The sequence below is a fragment of the Cynocephalus volans genome, chromosome 10 (genome assembly GCF_027409185.1).
Source record: "Cynocephalus volans isolate mCynVol1 chromosome 10, mCynVol1.pri, whole genome shotgun sequence".
NCBI lineage: Eukaryota > Metazoa > Chordata > Mammalia > Dermoptera > Cynocephalidae > Cynocephalus > Cynocephalus volans.
Genome location: NC_084469.1, coordinates 8,381,051 through 8,399,513, shown reverse-complemented (window position 1 = coordinate 8,399,513; position 18,463 = coordinate 8,381,051). Strand labels below are relative to the sequence as shown.

At 54.0% G+C, this 18,463-nt stretch overlaps 1 protein-coding gene across 1 annotated transcript; it reads left to right on the top strand.

The window, feature by feature from the left end:
- The first annotated feature begins 8,580 nt into the window (after positions 1 to 8,580).
- Positions 8,581 to 12,583, top strand: DLX3 (distal-less homeobox 3). The gene is made up of 3 exons (XM_063113116.1): positions 8,581 to 9,097; positions 10,539 to 10,729; positions 12,236 to 12,583. Exons 1-3 carry the CDS (start codon positions 8,773 to 8,775, stop codon positions 12,581 to 12,583), a joined length of 864 nt encoding a protein of 287 aa, XP_062969186.1. The 5' UTR covers positions 8,581 to 8,772.
- The last annotated feature ends 5,880 nt before the right edge of the window (positions 12,584 to 18,463 follow it).

Sequence of the window (18,463 nt, the reverse complement as noted above, 5' to 3'; positions counted from 1 at the left end):
CTCTTTTTCTTCTTCAGTATTGTGTTGGCTATTTTGGGTCTTTTGCCTTTACCAAAAAACTTTAGAATCAGTTTGTCAATATCCACAAAATAACTTTTTGGGAGTTTGGTTGGGATTGCGCTGAGTGGTTCGATCAAGTTGGGAGGAACTGACATCTTAACAATATTGTCTTCCTGTCCATGAATTTGGACTATCTCTTTATTTAGATTTTTAAATTTATTTCATCAGAGTTTTGTAGTTTTACTCATATAGATCTTGTATATATGCTGTTAGATTTATGCATAAATATATGTAGGTGCTATTGTAAATGGTACTGTGTTTTAAATTTCAAATTCCAATTGCTCATTGCTGGCATATAAGAAAGCAATTGAATTTTGCATATTAACCTTGTATCCTGCAAACTTGCTATAATTGCTTATTAGTTCCAGGAAGTTTTTGTTGATTCTTTGGGATTTTCTATATAGGTATCATGTTGTCTGAGAGCAAAGGCAGTGTATTTTTTCCTTCCTGATCTGTATATCTTTTATTTCCTTATCTTGTCTTATCGTGCTAGCACCCAAATCCATTGACTTCTGCCATCGTTTGTCTCTTACCAGTCTCTACCAGTGTCATGCTAACTGCCCTTCATGATTCAAGACCCTGCCAGCTGACTCACAGCTCTCCTCCCACCACACTAGCATCCTGGGGTGACCATAAAACCTTCATCTACCTCCTCTCCAAGGATCTTCACTTCCAGCCTCCATGGTCACACTTTGGGCAGATCCAGATTTGTAGGTCCTGGATTTACTCTGACAATATTACACAAATATATGACCAAACAGATACATCTCTAGGGCCCTTTCCAACCTTCAAAGGGCTTGTGCAGGTGAGGGACTTTCTATTCATTTCCGGTGGCTTCCATAACAAATTACCACAAGCTTGGTTACTTAAGACAACAGAAGTTTATTCTTTCACCCTTCTGAAGGTCAGAAGTCTAAGACCAGTTTTGTTGGGCTGAAATCAAGGTGTTGGCAGGACTGCAGTCCTTGCAGGGGCTCTCAGGGAGAATATCTCCACCCACTTCCACCTTTCACCTTTTGGTGGCTGCCAACACTCCTCGGTTTGTGGCCACATTACTCCAATCTTCAAGGCCAGAATCTTCAATCTCTCTCTGTTCCATGGTCACATTGCCTTCTCTTCTCTTGTGTGTTTTGAATCTCCCTCTGCCTTTCTTTTATAAGAACATTTATGTTGGCACATGGGCCCAACTGGATCACTAAAGATAATCTCTCCATCTTAAAATCCTTGATTGAATTCCATTTGCAAAGACTTTTTTTTTCCAAATAAAAATTTACAGGTTCCAGGAATTAAAACCTGATGCTGATGCAGTGCTGGCCAGTTAGCTCAGTTGGTTAGAGTGCATCCTTATAAAACCAGGGCCACAAGTTCACATCCCCAGTACCAGCCAGCTACCAAAACAAACAAACAAAAAACCCTGATGTCTTTAGAGGCCATCATGCAGCCTACTATAAGCCCTGAAGCCAAAGTTTTGTGAGATTTATAGTAAATTAACCTCTGGTCACATGCAGCACCTGGTTACCACCTGGAAGTGTTCCCACTGTAAAACCTGAAATTGAACCTCCCACTCTCTGACCCAAAAAACGTTTCTTCTGCCATCCCCTTGCCACCTCCCTCTGGCCTTCTCAGGACCTCCAGCTTGGCACTCTCCTCCATTTCTCCACTAATCATGTCACTCTTTGCTTTCTTCCTTGTTCAATTTAAACTCCCCCAGAAACCGCTTAAACAACCCTTGCTAATGTCTGCTCCTCCCTTGCCTGCCAAGCAAACCTCCACCCTGGTCAACCCCACTGTCTGCCCACCACAGGCCACTGAGCACAGCTGGAGAACCGCCTACCCCCTAGGATTGCCCCCGCTGTGCCTCCTGGGGTCCCTGCAACCTCATGGTCTCCCACCACAGAGTGGGCTCTGGCACCCTAGAAATTCTCCTGTGTCCCCTGATCAGTCCTCTCCCTGGTCCTGATGGCAGCAGCACACGTTGAACCTGCTCACCTTTCTCCACCTTCCCTAAACCTCTGGTCCCACCACCTCCCCTCTTATCAGTTATTAACTTCACCCCGACTTTGCATTCAAACCCATACAGGAACTCCCAAATATCTTGAACAAGTCTTTTAACTCTGAGATGCTTCTTTTTCTTTTTCTGTTTTGGTGGCTGGAGAAGATGTTTCAAACATACAGAAAAGTACAGAAAATAGTGGAACAAGCACCCACGTGGCCAGTACTCAGCTCTACCAAACTACCTTCTGACCATCTGACCTGCAAACAGATCTGTCCACCAGGGGTTAAGAGTCAGACTGCCTGGGCTCAAATCTTGAATCCAGCACGTACATAGCCTCTCTGTGCCTCAGTTTCCCCCTCTGCTAAAAGGCAGAAATAAGACTGCACATCTTATAGAGTGGTTGGGAGCAGTGAATGAACTCATATATGTGAACACTTCAAACAGTGCCCGGCACATAGTGAGCGCTCAGTGAAAGCCAGCTCTTACTGGTTCTTCTTGACTCAATGAAAGAGATAATAATCTTCTGTAAAGCTAACCCCTTTGGTGGGGTTCCAGATCCTATCCCTCACACCTACTCATGGAGGGTACTCTGGATTAACCCCCTCTGCTGGCTGCTGTAGTTGACATCTAAGCAGGCTAGCTCCCATTTAAAACACATTCACATGCACCCCTCCCAGTATGCCAAATGCCCTCCAGCCACCACCCTCTCCACCCCTCCTGCCTGCACTTGTTCTCTCCATTTCTTCCCATCCCACTGCCCCTCAGCCGGCTGGAAACAGCCTTCCAGCTCCCCTCCTCCAACCTGCTCCTTCTGATATCACCAGCTGCCTCCTTGAGATGTCATCCCGTGGGTACCTCTCAGTCTGCATCCTGCCCCAGCATGACTGGACCTTGCTGACCTCTCCCTCCTCCGTGAAACACTCCCCAGCCCTCCCCCCACCCAACTCAGGGCGGCTCCCCTCTGCCTTGCCTCCTGCTTCTCTGACCACTCTCTCACAGGCACTGCCTGAGACCCTCATTGGCCCTGTGTTCTTTCCCTTCCTTCCTGAACCATCTCACCCATGCCGGTAGCTCCACTTGCCACAGGACACCAAAGACTCATAATTTACATCTCCAATCCCAGCTTCTTTTCTGATTTTTCAGATCCATGTCCCCAATAGCTAACTATTGCTAGGACAGCTCTTCCTAGATGTCTCAAGGACACTCAAATGCAACATGATCACAATTGAACTAATGGCATAACCACTTTGGAGAACTATTTGGCAGTGTCTTCTAAAGACACATATATGCACACCCTGTGGCACAAAATTCCACCCTTAGGTACCCAACGGCAACATATGCACATGCACCAAAAGTCAAGTACAAGAATGCTCACAGCAGCACTATTCACAAAAGCCCTAAACTGGAAATGACCCAAATGCCCATCAACAGTAGAACAGATCAGTAAATGGTGATATAATCATATGATAGAATACCCACATACAGTGATGAAAATGAATGACCTACAAAAATGTCCAATATTGTGGATCAGTCTCACAACATAATGTTGAGCAAAAGAAGCCAGTCACAAAAGACTATTTACTTTATACTTCCATTTATATAAAAGTCAAGAATATGCAAAACTGATCTAAGGTGCTAGGAGTTGAGAGAGTGTTTGTTTACCCTCAGGGGGTAGTAACTGGAAAGGAGGGTGGGGGACTTCTGAATGCTGGTAATGTTATTTCTCAACCTTGTGCTCAACCTGGGGGCTTGGCTATGGGGCTGTGTTAGATTTGTGCAAATCGACTATGACTTGTGCACTTTTCTGCATGTATGTTAAAAAACACAAAACACGTTTAAAAAAAAAACAACAGGATGCATCCTCTCCCTCCATCAAGCATCCCCTCCTTCTGGTGTTCCCTCTCTTTCAAAGAATGGCCCCGACTTGCCACTCAGTTGTCCAGATCAGAAGCTTGGGTATCGCCCTTCATTCCCCTCTCCCTACCACTCACATGCAATTCGTTCCCTGTCGCTCTGACCTCCTTATTAGCTCTCAAATCTACTCACCTTTCTCCACCCTCACTACCTCTTCCTTAATCCAGACAATTTCCCTCTTGCTGAGGCTTCTGCAGTAGCCTCCTCTCTGGTCCCCAGCCCCCTATCTTGTCACCTCTGATTCATCCCCACACAACAGGCAGAAGGATCCTTCCAGAATGAAAATCTGATCCTATCTCTCCCCTGCTTAAAATCTCTCAGTAGTTCCCACAGCCTCTAAATAAAGCCCATTCACCTGCTCAGGGCTGAGTCCTGGGTCCCTGACTCCACCTCTGCTTCACTTTTAGGAACCCCCTTTCCACCTAATGCTGTGTTCCAGGTATTCCCATGAGCCTTTGCACAGGCTTTTCCAGGGGCTGGGAACCCTCTCCTTCCCCTCAGCCCCACTTTTCCTCAGCCAAGTCCCACACGTTCCTCAGGTCTCAATTCAGATATCCTCCTGCCTCCATGAAGGGTCCAGGCCCCCTTGGACTTAAGCAGCAGCGTGTGCTACCCCCATGCCAGCACACATTACACAATAGTGAAACTCGTCATTTATGTGTGCACTTCACCAGCTGGAATTTGGGCTCCATGGAGAGAAGCATCTGTCTGTCTTGTTCATCACTATGTCCCCAGCACCTAGCATGGAGTCTGACACATGGCAGAGGCTCAGCAAACATTTGTGGAATGGATGAAGGGCTGCAATGTGTTGGAGGTCTGGATGTATCGCCAAGGGAGCTGATGAGAAGGTAGAGGGGAGTTCACCCTTGAGAGAAAAGAGTACTAGGATTTAGAATCATAGAACATTGGAGCTTGAAGAGACCTCAGAGGCCATCTAATAATCTGCTTTTTGATTTACATATGAGGAAACCCACGGGAAGGAGCTACTGTCTGGACAAAGATGGGTGGGATGAGAGGGAGGTGGCAGCCACAGAGTAATGCAAGGTGATGGTGAAAAGTGAATATTTGGTGCTGATAGGACCCCTAAAGTAAGTAAAGATATATTCCTTCTGGGCATGGTGGACCTACCCCTGCACTTCCCAGTCTGGACACTGGCCTCCTTACATGACCACCAGATGGCACCAGCTCCCCAGGCAAGGGAGAAAGCAAAGCTGGCTGGCTCACCCTCTGGTTCCATCCTCCTTCCTGGGTTCCTCTCCTCTGTGAGCCCAGTTGTTGTGGCCATGCCCAAGTGGCATGATACTTGGGTTCCAGGGAAGAGCTTGCTTCAACAGGGTACCTTTTCTCAGTGCCAGGGACGGGGTGGGTAATGGCCCTTGACATAGGCATTGGCCAGCACTGCCTTTTCTCCCTCCTGCCAGCCTCCCAGAAGCCCCTGACACAGTCTGCCCTGCTTCAACCCTTCCCCAGGGGCAGGACTCTGGCCAGGCTGACACCTGCTCATCTTGTTGGCCCAGATGAGGTTCAGTGGGTGGCACTGGTCCCACTGCATCCTCTGCCTACCTCGCCAACCTGAGCTGGCAGGTGCCTGCCCTGCAGTTGGTGGCTCCAGTCCTGCTGGCTTGATGGGCTCCTCTGGGGCCACTCCCGGCCCCTTCTGGAAGTTGCTCCTGCTCCTATCCTGAAGACTTGTGCCTGCCCCATGCCTCCATTTCCCTAACCTTGCCAAGCATGTCTCAGCCTTGGCCAGGTGTCCTCTAGAGCAGTGCCAAGGTGATCCAGCCCCTCTTCAGTATTAGGAAGTCCCATTTATTCAGTCAACAAACATCTGTTGAGCACTGCCTAGGTATCTGGAAGGTAGTAGTGAACTGGACAGATGCAGCTGCTGGCATCTTGGAGCATGCAATGCAATGAGGGGCCAGATGTTACTCTTGCATTACCAAAAAATTGTTTAATTGTTCATTTAAGTTCCTAAGGTTGCAATTTCAGTCCCTTTCTAGAACTCTTAGAATTTCAGAGCAGAATGAAGCTTAGAAATTATCCTGATATAACCCACCACCTAGACCCAGGGATTCCAGACTTCCAGCCCAGTGCTCATTCACTGTACCCAGGAGCCACGGGTTGGGAAGGGGGTGAGGAGAGAGGACTGAGGCTTGATCTCGTATTCAGCGATAAATGAATGACCCCCTAAGAAGGGGCTTGCCCCATGTTGCCCCTTCTTTGTGGGGGGTTGGGGACTCCAAAGCAGGCCCTGCCCGCCTCCCCTGCTCCCATCCTGGGACGGGGAGCCAGCCCGCCCAGTGCCCTTCCTGCCCCCAACGCCGCAGGCTCACTTGGCGCCCTCTTGGCAGCAGAACAGAGGGCACCCAGAGCGGGTGGCAACTCGCCCCGCCACGGGCTCAGAGCGGCGGGCGATAGGCGCTGGGGGGACGCGGAGATGGACGGACAGATAGCGCTCCCTTCGCCCGCCCCCGCCCCCACCTTTCCCACGCGGCGGCCTCCGGGAGCGGCCCAGACCCAGCGGGCACCCAGTCCTGTCCCTCGACCCGTGGGCTGTGGCCCTCTGTCTCCGCCATCTGTAGCTCTCAAAGTCCTTTGAGCTTCCGGCATCCGACCGCGGGGATCTGACTTTGGAAAGGGACACAGAGCCCCTGCATGCTACCCTTCCTGACAGGGTCCACGCAGGAGACCCCTCCCTGTCCGGGGCTTGGCGAGACGCGGGGCTTGGGGAGCCCGCAGAGCCCCGGAGTAAGCAGGAGGTGGCGCACTGGCACTGCGCGTCCTCGCGTTCGCCGGGCTAGGCAGGGAAAGGGGACAGGAGGAGCACGGAGGGCAGGCTAGGGACTGAGATCTGGAGGAGCTCTCCCTCCCCCAAGGAAAGGCGGAAAGCAGAGTTGGAGTTGGAATGGAGAAATAGGATAGGCGTCGGGAACAGCCAGGATGACCTAGGTGCCTGGCCTTGTGGACCAGACAGGACAAGGACCAGACAGGACAAGCTACAGGTCCCCAGGGAGTCGAACCCATTCTTCTGGGCCTCATTGGGGGAAGGAGTTCAATGGAGCATCCCGGCTTCCAGCTACTGGGGGTTGGGACAGTACTGAGAGGTCTCCACACATCTGCATAAACCTACACGTTCACATGCAGACACACTGTTCCCACCGCCCTCCACTCACACGGCCTTACACACACCTACACACACTGCCACATGTTCTCTCACACACACTCCTGCACTCATGAACATTTCTGTGCACTGTGGAACACATGAAATACATCACACACTCCACACACCCGTCCCATACATCTGATCCTTAAAAATATCCACACTCGCCAGTGCTGCCCTATGATGCACACAATCTGCCCCAGGACTTATCAAAGCACAAAGTCAGAGAACCAGCCTGTGTCCCAACCAACTTCATGGGGACCTCAGGTCCCTTGCTCCTTCCAGCAAGCCTGGGCCATCTCTGAAACTGCACACACACAGTTTTGGAGGTAGAGCTGGCATCACCATAGGCTGTACACCCCCATCCTGCTCATCCGGCCCCTAACCCCACACAGGCCTGCTCCCCCAGGCCTTCTCCAATAGGATTCTCCCAGGGTCAAATTACGACTTTTGCAGGTCCAAGGCACTTTTGCCTGGTGGGCCCCTTCTTCCATTAAAAATTTTTTCAATTACATTTTATGACTGCATTGCTGTTAAGACAATATTATTCAAACATTTTCTTTGACCTGAAAGTTGTTTTTCTTTTCTTCTGATTTTAAGAGAAATTAAAACATTTGCATAGGCCCTGGGTCCTCACCACTTCGGACACGTTTATCTGCCTGTCATTTGCATAGTGCACGCACAAACACACACACACAAACACACACACACACACACACACACACACACACCACACTTTGGACCACCTCCTTCCACAAACACCCAATGGGCAAATTCCCCTCCTTCCCCATCGCACCTAAACCCACCTCCTACCCCCCAACCAGGGAAACAGACAACAGATCCTGGGGGCACTGCAAAGCCCACCCCCACCCGCCCACCTTCACAGAATTTATCTGGGCTGGAACGACAAAGGGAGGAACGAGGGGTTTGTGTGTGTGGTGTGGTATGAGTGTGTGTGGTGTGTGTGTGGTGTGGTGTGTGTGTGGGGGGTGTGGGGTGTGTGTGTGTGTGGTGTGTGTGTGTGTGGTGTAGGGTGTGTGTGTGGTGTGGGGTGTGTGTGTGTGTGTGTGTGATGTGTGTGTGTGTGTGTGTGTGGTGTGTGTGTGTGTGGTGTGTGTGTGTGTGTGTGTGGTGTGTGGGGGGGGGTGGGGGGGGGTGGGGGGGGTGTGTGGGGGGTGTGTGTGGTGTGGGGGGTGTGTGTGTGTGTGTGTGGTGTGTGTATGTGTGGTGTGTGTGTGTGTGTGTGTGTGTGTGTGTGTTTTGGGTAACAACAAAGAATTGGGGGGAGAGCGCGCGCGCGACTGCGAGAGCGTGTTTTGCCTCGAAGGCAAGACTTGCAGCCAATCAGCGCGCAGGAGCCTCCCTCTGAGACTCCACTATTGAGTCTATAACCGGCTGGCCGGGCGGAGCTGGCAGCATTTCACTGTGGCTTGGGACGCGAGGAGAGGCGCACAGCGACCGCCCGACGGCCTGCGATGGTCTAAGCGCCCCTCGGCCTCCGCCTCCCCCGAGACGCGGCCGGGCCCTCCGGTCGCCTTCTGGACTCACAGCCCCGCCTCGTCTCCTTCGCCTCCCGGGCGCCCCTGACGGCTTCGACGCTCCTCGGCGGAGGCCAGCCCGGGGAGGTTCGGCGCCCGCCAGGATGAGCGGCTCCTTCGATCGCAAGCTCAGCAGCATCCTCACAGACATCTCCAGCTCGCTGAGCTGCCATGCGGGCTCCAAGGACTCGCCCACCCTGCCCGAGTCGTCTGTCACTGACCTGGGCTACTACAGCGCTCCGCAGCACGACTACTACTCGGGCCAGCCCTATGGCCAGACCATGAACCCCTACACTTACCACCACCAGTTCAATCTCAACGGGCTTGCGGGCACTGGCGCTTACTCGCCCAAGTCGGAATATACCTATGGAGCCTCCTACCGGCAATACGGAGCGTACCGGGAGCAGCCGCTGCCCGCCCAGGACCCAGGTGAGGACCACGGGGTCGCGGGGAGGGTGAGACACACTGGAAGTTTCCCGAGGGGGAGAGGCGGAGAACGGGGACCCAAATCTAGAGAAGACTTGGGGACAAGAAATGCACTGCCTGGAATTAGAGAAGCTGGGCTAGATGACCCCCAGAGGGGACAGGCGACCTTCCAGTCCGGAGACCGCGAGCATTTGGGGCGCCGGGCGCGCTGTGCACTGCGGTCTCGGGTGAGGATCCGAGTGAGCTGGGAGAGGAAGGAACGGGCTGCGGATTGTCAGGGAACCTCCTAGTGGAGGTGATTTCGCGGGCACCACAGCAGGCGGTCCTCGGGTCGACCGATCGGGATCGGGTCGCACGCAGAGGGCTTGGCGGTAGGCGCTGGGGACTGGGTCCCCATCTGGACGTGGGCTAGGGAGACGGGGAGCGGTGAGGTGGGCACGGAGAGAGGGAAGCCGCGACTGAAAAGCACAGACACTGAAGAAGAGCAAGGTGGAGACAGCAAGAGAGAGAGGTGTGGGCAGACAGAGAGAGAGAAAGGACGGAGGACAGGACAGAGGACAGGAAGGAAGGAAGGAAGGAAGGAAAGAGAAAAGGAAAAGGGAAGGAAGGAAAAGAAAGAAAGAAAGGAAGGAAGGAAGGAAGGAAGGAAGGAAGGAAGGAAGGAAGAGAAAGAGAGAGAAAGAAAGAAAGAAAGAAAGAAAGAAAGAAAGAAAGAAAGAAAGAAAGGAAGGAAGGAAGGAAGGAAAGAGAAAAGGAAAAGGGAAGGAAGGAAAAGAAAGAAAGAAAGAAAGGAAGGAAGGAAGGAAGGAAGGAAGGAAGGAAGGAAGGAAAGAGAAAAGGAAAAGGGAAGGAAGGAAAAGAAAGAAAGAAAGAAAGGAAGGAAGGAAGGAAGGAAAGAGAAAAGGAAAAGGGAAGGAAGGAAAAGAAAGAAAGAAAGAGAGAGAGAGAGAGAGAGAGAAAGAAAGAAAGAAAGTCAAGAATCTATACTCTCCTTGCAACTTTTCTGAAAACCTAAGGCTACCCTAAAATAAAAGGTAAAAGGGGGGGGTGGAGGGGACAGGAAAGGGCGAGAGAAGCCACCGACGACAAGGTTTGGCTGGGGAGGGAGCGGCCAGCCGACGGGTGGCGCGGAGCCTCGAGGCTGGGAGGCGAGCCGGGAAGGCGTCGTGAGTGAAGCCGCCGCGGTCCTCGCCTGGGCGGTTGCTGGCGCCGGGGACCGCGCTCCGGGGGCCGGGCGCGGAGCTGGGAGCGCCGCGTCGTGGGCGGCCGCCGGTCCGGCTCTGTCGCCGCGGCTCCCTCCCGGGACGCGGGCGGCTGAGTGCGCCGCCGGGAAATCCCGGAGGGAGTCGGTGGGCCGGAGACAGGGGCGTCCCGCGGGGCCCTGGAGGGCGCAGGAGTCGCGGACCCGAGGCTGAGCCGCCCCCCGCCTGGTGCTTTCCCGCAGTGTCGGTGAAGGAGGAGCCGGAAGCCGAGGTGCGCATGGTGAACGGGAAGCCCAAGAAGGTCCGAAAGCCGCGCACGATCTACTCCAGCTACCAGCTGGCCGCCCTGCAGCGCCGCTTCCAGAAGGCCCAGTACCTGGCGCTGCCCGAGCGCGCCGAGCTGGCTGCGCAGCTGGGCCTCACGCAGACACAGGTTGGTGCTGGGCGGTCGAGGGCCGAGGGGTCGGGGTGGCGGCGCTTGGGACCCCGGAGTTCCCCAAGCGCCACCTTTTAAGGGTCCTGCAGGCTCCTGGAGCCCTTACGTGTGGGATGGGGGCCTCTAAGTTTCAACTTCTGTCAGAAGGCTCTGCGTTAGCACGTGTACAAGTGTGCATAGTTGTGAACCTGTGCAACTGTGTATGTCTGTCACAGGGAGAGGTGCTCTCCTCCCCACCCCAGAATCCCCAGCTCCCAAGTCCCCCAGCAGTGCTGATCACTTGATAGGAGTCTGCGTCGTGTTTTCCGCCCAGGCTAGACATGTATGTCTAGAAGTGTAGACACAGGTATATGTTTGTACACATGCTGGCGGGTCTGCATACGTGTGAGAATGCTGACCTAAGGGGTACGATCCTTCAAGGATCATTGTGTAGAAAGATGGAGGGCACGTGTATGTGACTGTGCACACTGCTGAGTGCATGTACAAAAATGTGTGCTTGTATCAAAACACCAAATTCCTCCTCAGCACCCAAATGCTCCACCCCTACCTCTGCTGGAGCCAAGAGAGTTCACTACCTAAGGGAGATGGGGGCTCAAAAGTGGGAGCCCCACCCCCACACTCAGCCTGTCCCTAAAGCCCCCAGCAGCCTGTCCTGCTCAGGGAGGAGAGGTGGCAGCCTGGCTCCCTACAGGTGTTGACAGGCGGGCCTTGGTTGCGGCTGCGTGGGGCCTGGTCCTCTGGGAATCTGGGTCACCCGGTGAGGAGCTGATTCATTGTTTGTATCAGTCATGGGGTGGGGAGTGGCAGGGGGAGGGGGAGATATCCCAAGGGAAATTTGGGGAATCATGGCTCACCTGCTCGTGAGTCCCCAGGTCACCCCCACTACCCAGCCTGAGCCCAGGAGGACTTCTCCACGCCTGAGTGTATGAACATGGGTGCTTATGTTTGTGGGGTGTTTATCTGGGTGTATCTATGTATGTGTGTATCCTTACAGGCTGGTGTCTGTTTGTGAAGCTGTGAGTGGGTTCGTTGCTGAGTATGAAGATGTGTGCGTGGGTGTGCGTTTGTCTCTGCACATTGGTGCACCTCTGCTTAGGGGTATCTAACGTGGACGAAAAGCTACCAACTGCCCATCTCCCACTCAGGCTGCCTTTTATTGAGTGCTGACTACGTACCAGGCTGTTTTAAGTTGTTTATGTGTCCTAACGTTTTTGAGCCTCATAATGACCCTATGAAGAAGGTAATAGTGCCATCGTCGTTCCCATTTTGCAGAAGGGAAGGCAAGAACCAGAGCGGTTAAGTAACTTGCCCAAGGTCATGCTCAATAAGTGGCAGAGCAGAATTTGGAAACAGGCAGTTGAATGTTCCTACGGTTCCACAGTTCTATCTCAGAAAAAAGAGTGGCACTGGGTGCTGGCCTTGCCTTCTCTAGGCTGGGTTCCCCTCAAGGGTTTTTCTTCAGCATTGTGAGAGGCTAACCAGCTACCCCTTTCTTCTTCCCAGGTGAAAATCTGGTTCCAGAACCGCCGCTCCAAGTTCAAGAAGCTCTACAAGAACGGGGAGGTGCCTCTGGAGCACAGTCCCAACAACAGTGATTCCATGGCCTGCAACTCACCACCGTCACCCGCCCTCTGGGACACCTCCTCTCATTCCACTCCGGCCCCTGCCCGCAGTCAGCTGCCCCCGCCGCTCCCATACAGTGCCTCCCCCAGCTACCTGGACGACCCCACCAACTCCTGGTACCACGCACAGAACCTGAGTGGACCCCACTTACAGCAGCAGCCACCTCAGCCGGCCACCCTGCACCATGCCTCCCCTGGGCCCCCGCCCAACCCTGGGGCTGTGTACTGAGCACCCACCTGGCCTGCACCCCCTACGAAGGACCCTGGGACCAGGCAGAAGGCGCCTCCGTCCTAGCTGACACTCAGGAATCATCGAGGAGCACAGGGGAAAGGCATTCCCTTTCCCCCTCCCTTGCCCCTTCCTCCAGGGACCCAAGAGCTTCCAGATGAAATTCGCATGGACCAAGGATGTCCCCTGAACCTCCCTCCCCCTGCCTAGATACTGGGGTGTCCCTCCAGATGTTGGGCATTCCACCCCAGTGGGGACAGCAGTACCCCTTCTGCTCCAGGAGCCTGGATTGGCTTTAAATGGCTCATCACCTTCCAGCTTCTAAAACTTAGTACCTGTTCTCCAGACTGGAGACCTTGGGGATGGGGGAGACTGTGGAGTGTTTGCAGGTCAGGCCTGGGCTGGGGCACCAGGCGCCATGGATCCTAAGACCTGCCACGCTTGGTTCCTCCTAAGCCACCTGGGACCTCCCCCTTCTTGACCGGCCCCTCTGCCAAAAACAGCATTGGACATTGTGACTGGGACTCAGGGTGGGGACCTGAACTAGCCCCTGCCCTGCACTTCTAGCCCTCATTATGCATTTGAGGGTTAAACCAAAAGAACCCCCTCTCCCAAGTGAGGGAATCTTTTAATATTTGTGGCTTTAAAGGGAAGAACTAAGAGAACCCTCTCTCCTCTCTCCCCCTCTGTTCGGAGAAGGAGTGGGAGGTCTCAGATGTCTTTCCTAAGGACCTATTTCTTCTGCCATGTACAGGACTTTGCACAACTTTGGTTTTAAAAGCTGTTGAAAAAATAGGAAAACAAAGGGCATTGTTAACAGATAGAGTCAAATCTCCCCTTGCACGGGCACCCCTATGCTGCCCCTGACCCCCCACCTCTTCTTTCCCTCCAGTAAGTTGGCAGTTTGGTTACCAAATCCCAAATCTCCAAGGAGACCTACCAGGCGAGACAGACTCCCAAACCCCCTTTCTGGTGGCCTTGGAAACATTTTGCTCTCCCAAGCTGGAGAATGTCTGGTGAGGTGCATGGGGCCGGGGGTGGGGGGGAGCTGCCTAGAGGCAGTGGTGCTGCCCCTCCCTGGCCCAGATGTCCCCCCAAAGCTAACTTTCCTCCACCCCTGCTGTGGTAAAACATCGAAGAAAAGGAGAGGTAAAAGACTGTAGCTATATATATGTACAATTTTTTTTTTTTTTTTTAAAGAGCAACAGAGAAGTAGCCTCCTCCCTGCTGTGGTTTCCTATTTATGTGACCCTTTTCCTCCTGGACGGATCTCCCTGTGTGTTAGGAGTTGAGGGAAAGAGGGATGTGGGCTCCGGCTGGATTTGGGTTTCATGGGAGGTGCAGGAGCAAGGAGAGACATAGTGGGTCTCCTCCAAGAGTCCCACCCCAGGGGACAGGAACGAAGCCAACTCTCACCCCCTCCCAGCCTTCTCATTTCTGCTTTCTTACTGGACCCCTCTTTATATATAATGTTAATAAAAAAGAAGAAAATAACCACTGAACTCTTTGAACTGAAGGCTGGTGGCCAGACAGCTCTTGCCGGGAAGGCCTGGGAGTTGGAGAAGGTATTTGGTGGGGAGGGACCTCTGAGCCCCCAAGGGCTCCTAGGAGAGGCACTGGGCTGGGCCTGGCCTGGGTGGCAGGTGCTTCTGGCCCCGTGGCTACCCCCACTCTGGGCAGGTCTGGGTAGGAAGCTCCCAGCTGTGGCCTCCCTGACTCCACTCTGTTTGGTGGCTTGGCGTTCCCTGTCAGCCAGCTGCCCTCTGCCACCGCCGCCGCCAGGTCACCTCAGGGCTGCTCTTTGATCTTGAGCTCACACGTAGACATGCTTGCACACGCGTGTAAACCCCCTGCCTCCACGCCCAGGCACTCCCGTCCCCTCACCCTCCTGTCTGTCCCTTCCAGCCTGGGGCAAGGGTGGGGCCTCAGGCAGGGGAGATGCTGCTGCTCTCACAGCTGGCAGGGACCCAGGGCGCCACTGGGGTCGGGGCTGGGCAATGGAAGCAAACAGATGGGGGGGTGTCTGTGCTTTCCTTCTCGGGGAGGGCTCTGACCCTGAGTCAGAGTCTTCTCGCTGCTGCTGCTGATTGCCCAGCAGAATGACTGCCACCCTCCTCTGCTAGCTGCCTAACTCAAGGCTCTGGAGACGGAGAGCTGGAGATGATAAAATGAATGGAGGTGTGTGTGAGTGACATCTTGACTGACAAGGACGGCGTGAATGCTTGCACATGCCTGTGGAGCTACCTCTCACTCCCAAACACACATGTACCAAGGCACACAACCACATCTCTCCATTGTCACACATACATGGACTCCCACTTAGAGCAAATGTGTTGTCATCTGCAGCCACATCCATCGACACAAACTCACACCTGAGACACATTAGCACCCCACAAATGTACACAGCCAAAGCTGTGTCCAAGAGGTATGGGCCCCCAACACACAGGTGCACAAACAACGTCACCAAAGTCACCCCTGCATCAGGTGTGCACATGTGTGTACACACGTGTACGTGTGCACACACACACACAGAGGTAGAGGCAGAGACAGAACCCTGTAATGGAAAAAGTCTTGGATAGAAAAGCAGCAACACCACCCAGAAGCCGAGGTGACCTAGCTCAGCCTGGGACCTCCCTGCCAGGCCCTCAGTTTCCTCATCTGTCCAATGGGGATAACAATCCTTACCCTCTTGGCCTCTGGGGCTGTGGGGGGGGGGGCACAAAGCAGAATAAGGATGAGAAGGCAGAAGGAGCGGGTCTCCAGCTAACAGACAGGACAGGGCAGTCACCGCCACACAGATGAGGGGTTGTCTGGGCAGGACTCCAAAGCTGTGGGGACCTCAGTCCCCACTCCATCCCTCTCCCTGTCAGAGGGCAGGCCCAGTCATCCCCTGTGCCCCAGGGAGACTGAAGGAGGAGGGCCTTCAGCCCAAGGACGCCAGCAGGGCTGGCAAGGGTTAAGGTGGCAGCTGCCAGGCGGGGCGAGCTGAGCAGTTTGGTTTGAGGGCTGCGTGCAGGCAGGAGCAGCGAGGCGGCAGCCGGGCAGACTTGCTGGAGACACTGCATTTTATTAGGGCTGGGCTGCCAGCAAAGGGAGGGAGAGGGAGAAAAAGGGTAGAAAGAGAGAGGAAGGAAGGAGGGAGGCTGGGCGGGCAGGCGGGCGGCTACGGGATGAAAGGATGTTGTAAGCTCCCTAATTCCTCCCTGCTCATCCCTGCTCCGTCAAGCTGGATTAACTGCCCAGGTGACCTCCTGCAGGGGTCAGCCCCACCCCTGACCTCCCCTTCCTCCTCTCCTCACCTCCAGGCCAGTTCGGTCTCCCTCTCCACCAGACCTGGTGGGGGCCCCCACTGGATGGGAACCTGGGTGGGGGACCTGGCAGGTGCCCGGGTGGGGTTGCTGAGCCCATCTCCTGCCAGTTGCTTTTTGACTACACCCATTGCCTTGTGACAACCTTCAGGGAAAAAGGGGTGCGAGCTAGGGAACCCCAGTCTGCCCTGAGGGTCACTGTTCTCCAAACCTTAATAGCAGCTGGCATTTGCTAAACTCATGCTCCATGCCAGGCACTTTGCATGAAATCCTCACAACAGCTTGGAAGGTGGGTGGTATAGTGTCCATTTTTCAGATGGAAACACTGAGGCTAGAGGGGTTCAGTCTCTGACAAGATCACATAACTAATACATGACAATGCTGGAATTTGAACACAGGTCTGTCTAGAGAATGGGTGCTCCTGATGGGCTTTTCTGAATCTCAGTTTACCAGGATGCCCCAGGGCAGAGCGTCAGAGAGCTGGAGCCACTGTGGCTCCACCCACCCCAACCCTCCTCTCTGGGTTCTTCCCTGGGAGGAGAAATGGACGGGGGAGGGCTTCTTCCCCAGGGCTGGTCCTAGGAAAAGCTTAAAGCTGTGGTCAGGAATGTGCACGCTGGAGTCAGCTGACCTGGATTTGAATCCTGCCTCCACCACTTTACCAGCTGTGTGACCCTGAGCAAGTCACTTAACCTTTCTAAGTCTCAGTTTCCTCATCTGTAATGTACGGATAATGCTACCTACCTAGCAAGGTTGTTGAGAGGATTAAAGGGGATAATGTGAGTGAAATCTTAATAAGGTACCCAGCACGTGGTGAACACTGCTCAGTTAATGGAAGTGGCTGCCCACGATGGTGACAGGGGAGATGGGCTTATTCCCCTCCTCACCTTCCACCCCATCCAACCCTCTACACCCCTGATTGAGACCCAAACCCCTGGCTGCACTTGCTACATTGGCTGGTCACCCATCTCTACAAGCACTCAAGAAAGAAATGATTCAACCAGTATTTACTGAGCCCCTGCTATATGCCAGGTACTGGTCTAGGAGGTGATCTGACAGATGCCCAAAGCCTGGGGAAGGGAGGCACAGACCCTGCACTAGGAGCTCCAGGGCCAGAGGCAGGCCCACCCAGAGAGGCCCACAGCTGGGCAGGCCTGACACAGTCCAGGGAGAACTGGATGACCTTTCCTTTCAGAGGAACAGGCAGGGGCAGTTGGTGGCAGGTGGGAAGAAAGCCTGGAAAGGAGAGTGGCATTTGAATTATGCCTTAAAAGAAGATAGAAGTGTGACAGGCAAAGATGGGGGTCTGGGGAACATATTCCTTGGGGACCCTGCCTGTGGAGTGACTCCTCCTCCATGACTTTACGGGGTGGAGAGGAATATAGCCACAGGGACCCAGAGGGCCCTTAAATCCTTCCCTGGATATGGTGCTCAGAGAAGTTTCAGGGTCTGGCAGTTCCCAGCCCCTCAGGTGTGCCGAGAGCTGCCCTGACACCTTGAGCTTGGGGAAAAGAAGCTCCTGTTCCTCTTCTGCAAGGAGACAGCTCCAACAATTCCAGCTTGGGGAAGTGGATAAGAAGGACGGTCTCTAACCCTGTCCCTGAGTGTCTCCCTGGAGGGTGTCCCAGACACTAGAGGATCTTAGACACCCCCACCCCCAATTCAGCCCCCATGCGCTATCCCCTCAACACAACACCATCACCCCCACTCACTCCCCACACAGACACTAGGATAACGTGACAAAAGTGGGGAAGGGGGCTTCTGGGAAGTTAAGAAAGGACTCTTGATGCTCAGCCTTCCAGCCCCTGGCTTCCAAGCCCCTCGGTGCGGGCTCTGGTTGGCTAAGTCCACTGAGTTGCAGCAACTAAGCCCAGAGAGGATCCAAGGGGAAGGGGAGAAGGGAGGGGGGATGAGAAGGGGGATCCTTCAGCCAGCACCATGGCCTCTGTTTTTCCAGCTTTAATTGCAGCGTTAATCACCTTAATAAGCTGTTTACCAACCACCAAGCAGCCTGAGACTGGAAGACTTAGAAGCCAAAAAGTGCTTGGAGATAAGTTTCCTCAGCCCTAGGGAAGGGGGCAGAGGACGGTGTTGATGGGGCCCTGGGGGGGCTGGGCAGAGGGAACAGGTGGGGGGCATGTGCGGGAAGGCAGGGGCCAGGCAGGCAGGAAAGACCAGCCTCAGGCTCTTCCAAGGGGCCCAGGATCCTCTCCTCCAAGCCCTTAAGGTCACTTCTCCAAAGGAACTCCAACCTGTCTTTGTCACTTGGTCATGCTTGTCACCACCAACTGAGTGACTCTTTCCAGGCCTCTCTTCTAGTTCTGTGGAGGCAGAGCCTGCAGGCGCCTCCTTTATTGCTTCGTCCCAGCTCATAGGACAGGCACGAACCAGGCAAGGGCCTGGGGATGGATGCCTTTTATACCGAGGTCCCTCAGGACAGAACTGGGGACATCAGGTTTGAGGGCACGGACTTGGACATGTTCGCCCGGGCATCCCCACCCCTAATCCCAGCCCCACCATGTGCCTAGCACAGTTTGGAATAGCAGGATGCTCAGTGCACACCCAATGCATG

Coding starts and splice junctions, on each gene's coding strand:
- DLX3 (XM_063113116.1), top strand. CDS start 8,773: ATGAGCGGCTCCTTCGATCGCAAGCTCAGCAGCATCCTCACAGACATC. Junction 9,098..10,538: donor GCTGCCCGCCCAGGACCCAG/GTGAGGACCACG, acceptor GCTTTCCCGCAG/TGTCGGTGAAGGAGGAGCCG. Junction 10,730..12,235: donor TGGGCCTCACGCAGACACAG/GTTGGTGCTGGG, acceptor TCTTCTTCCCAG/GTGAAAATCTGGTTCCAGAA.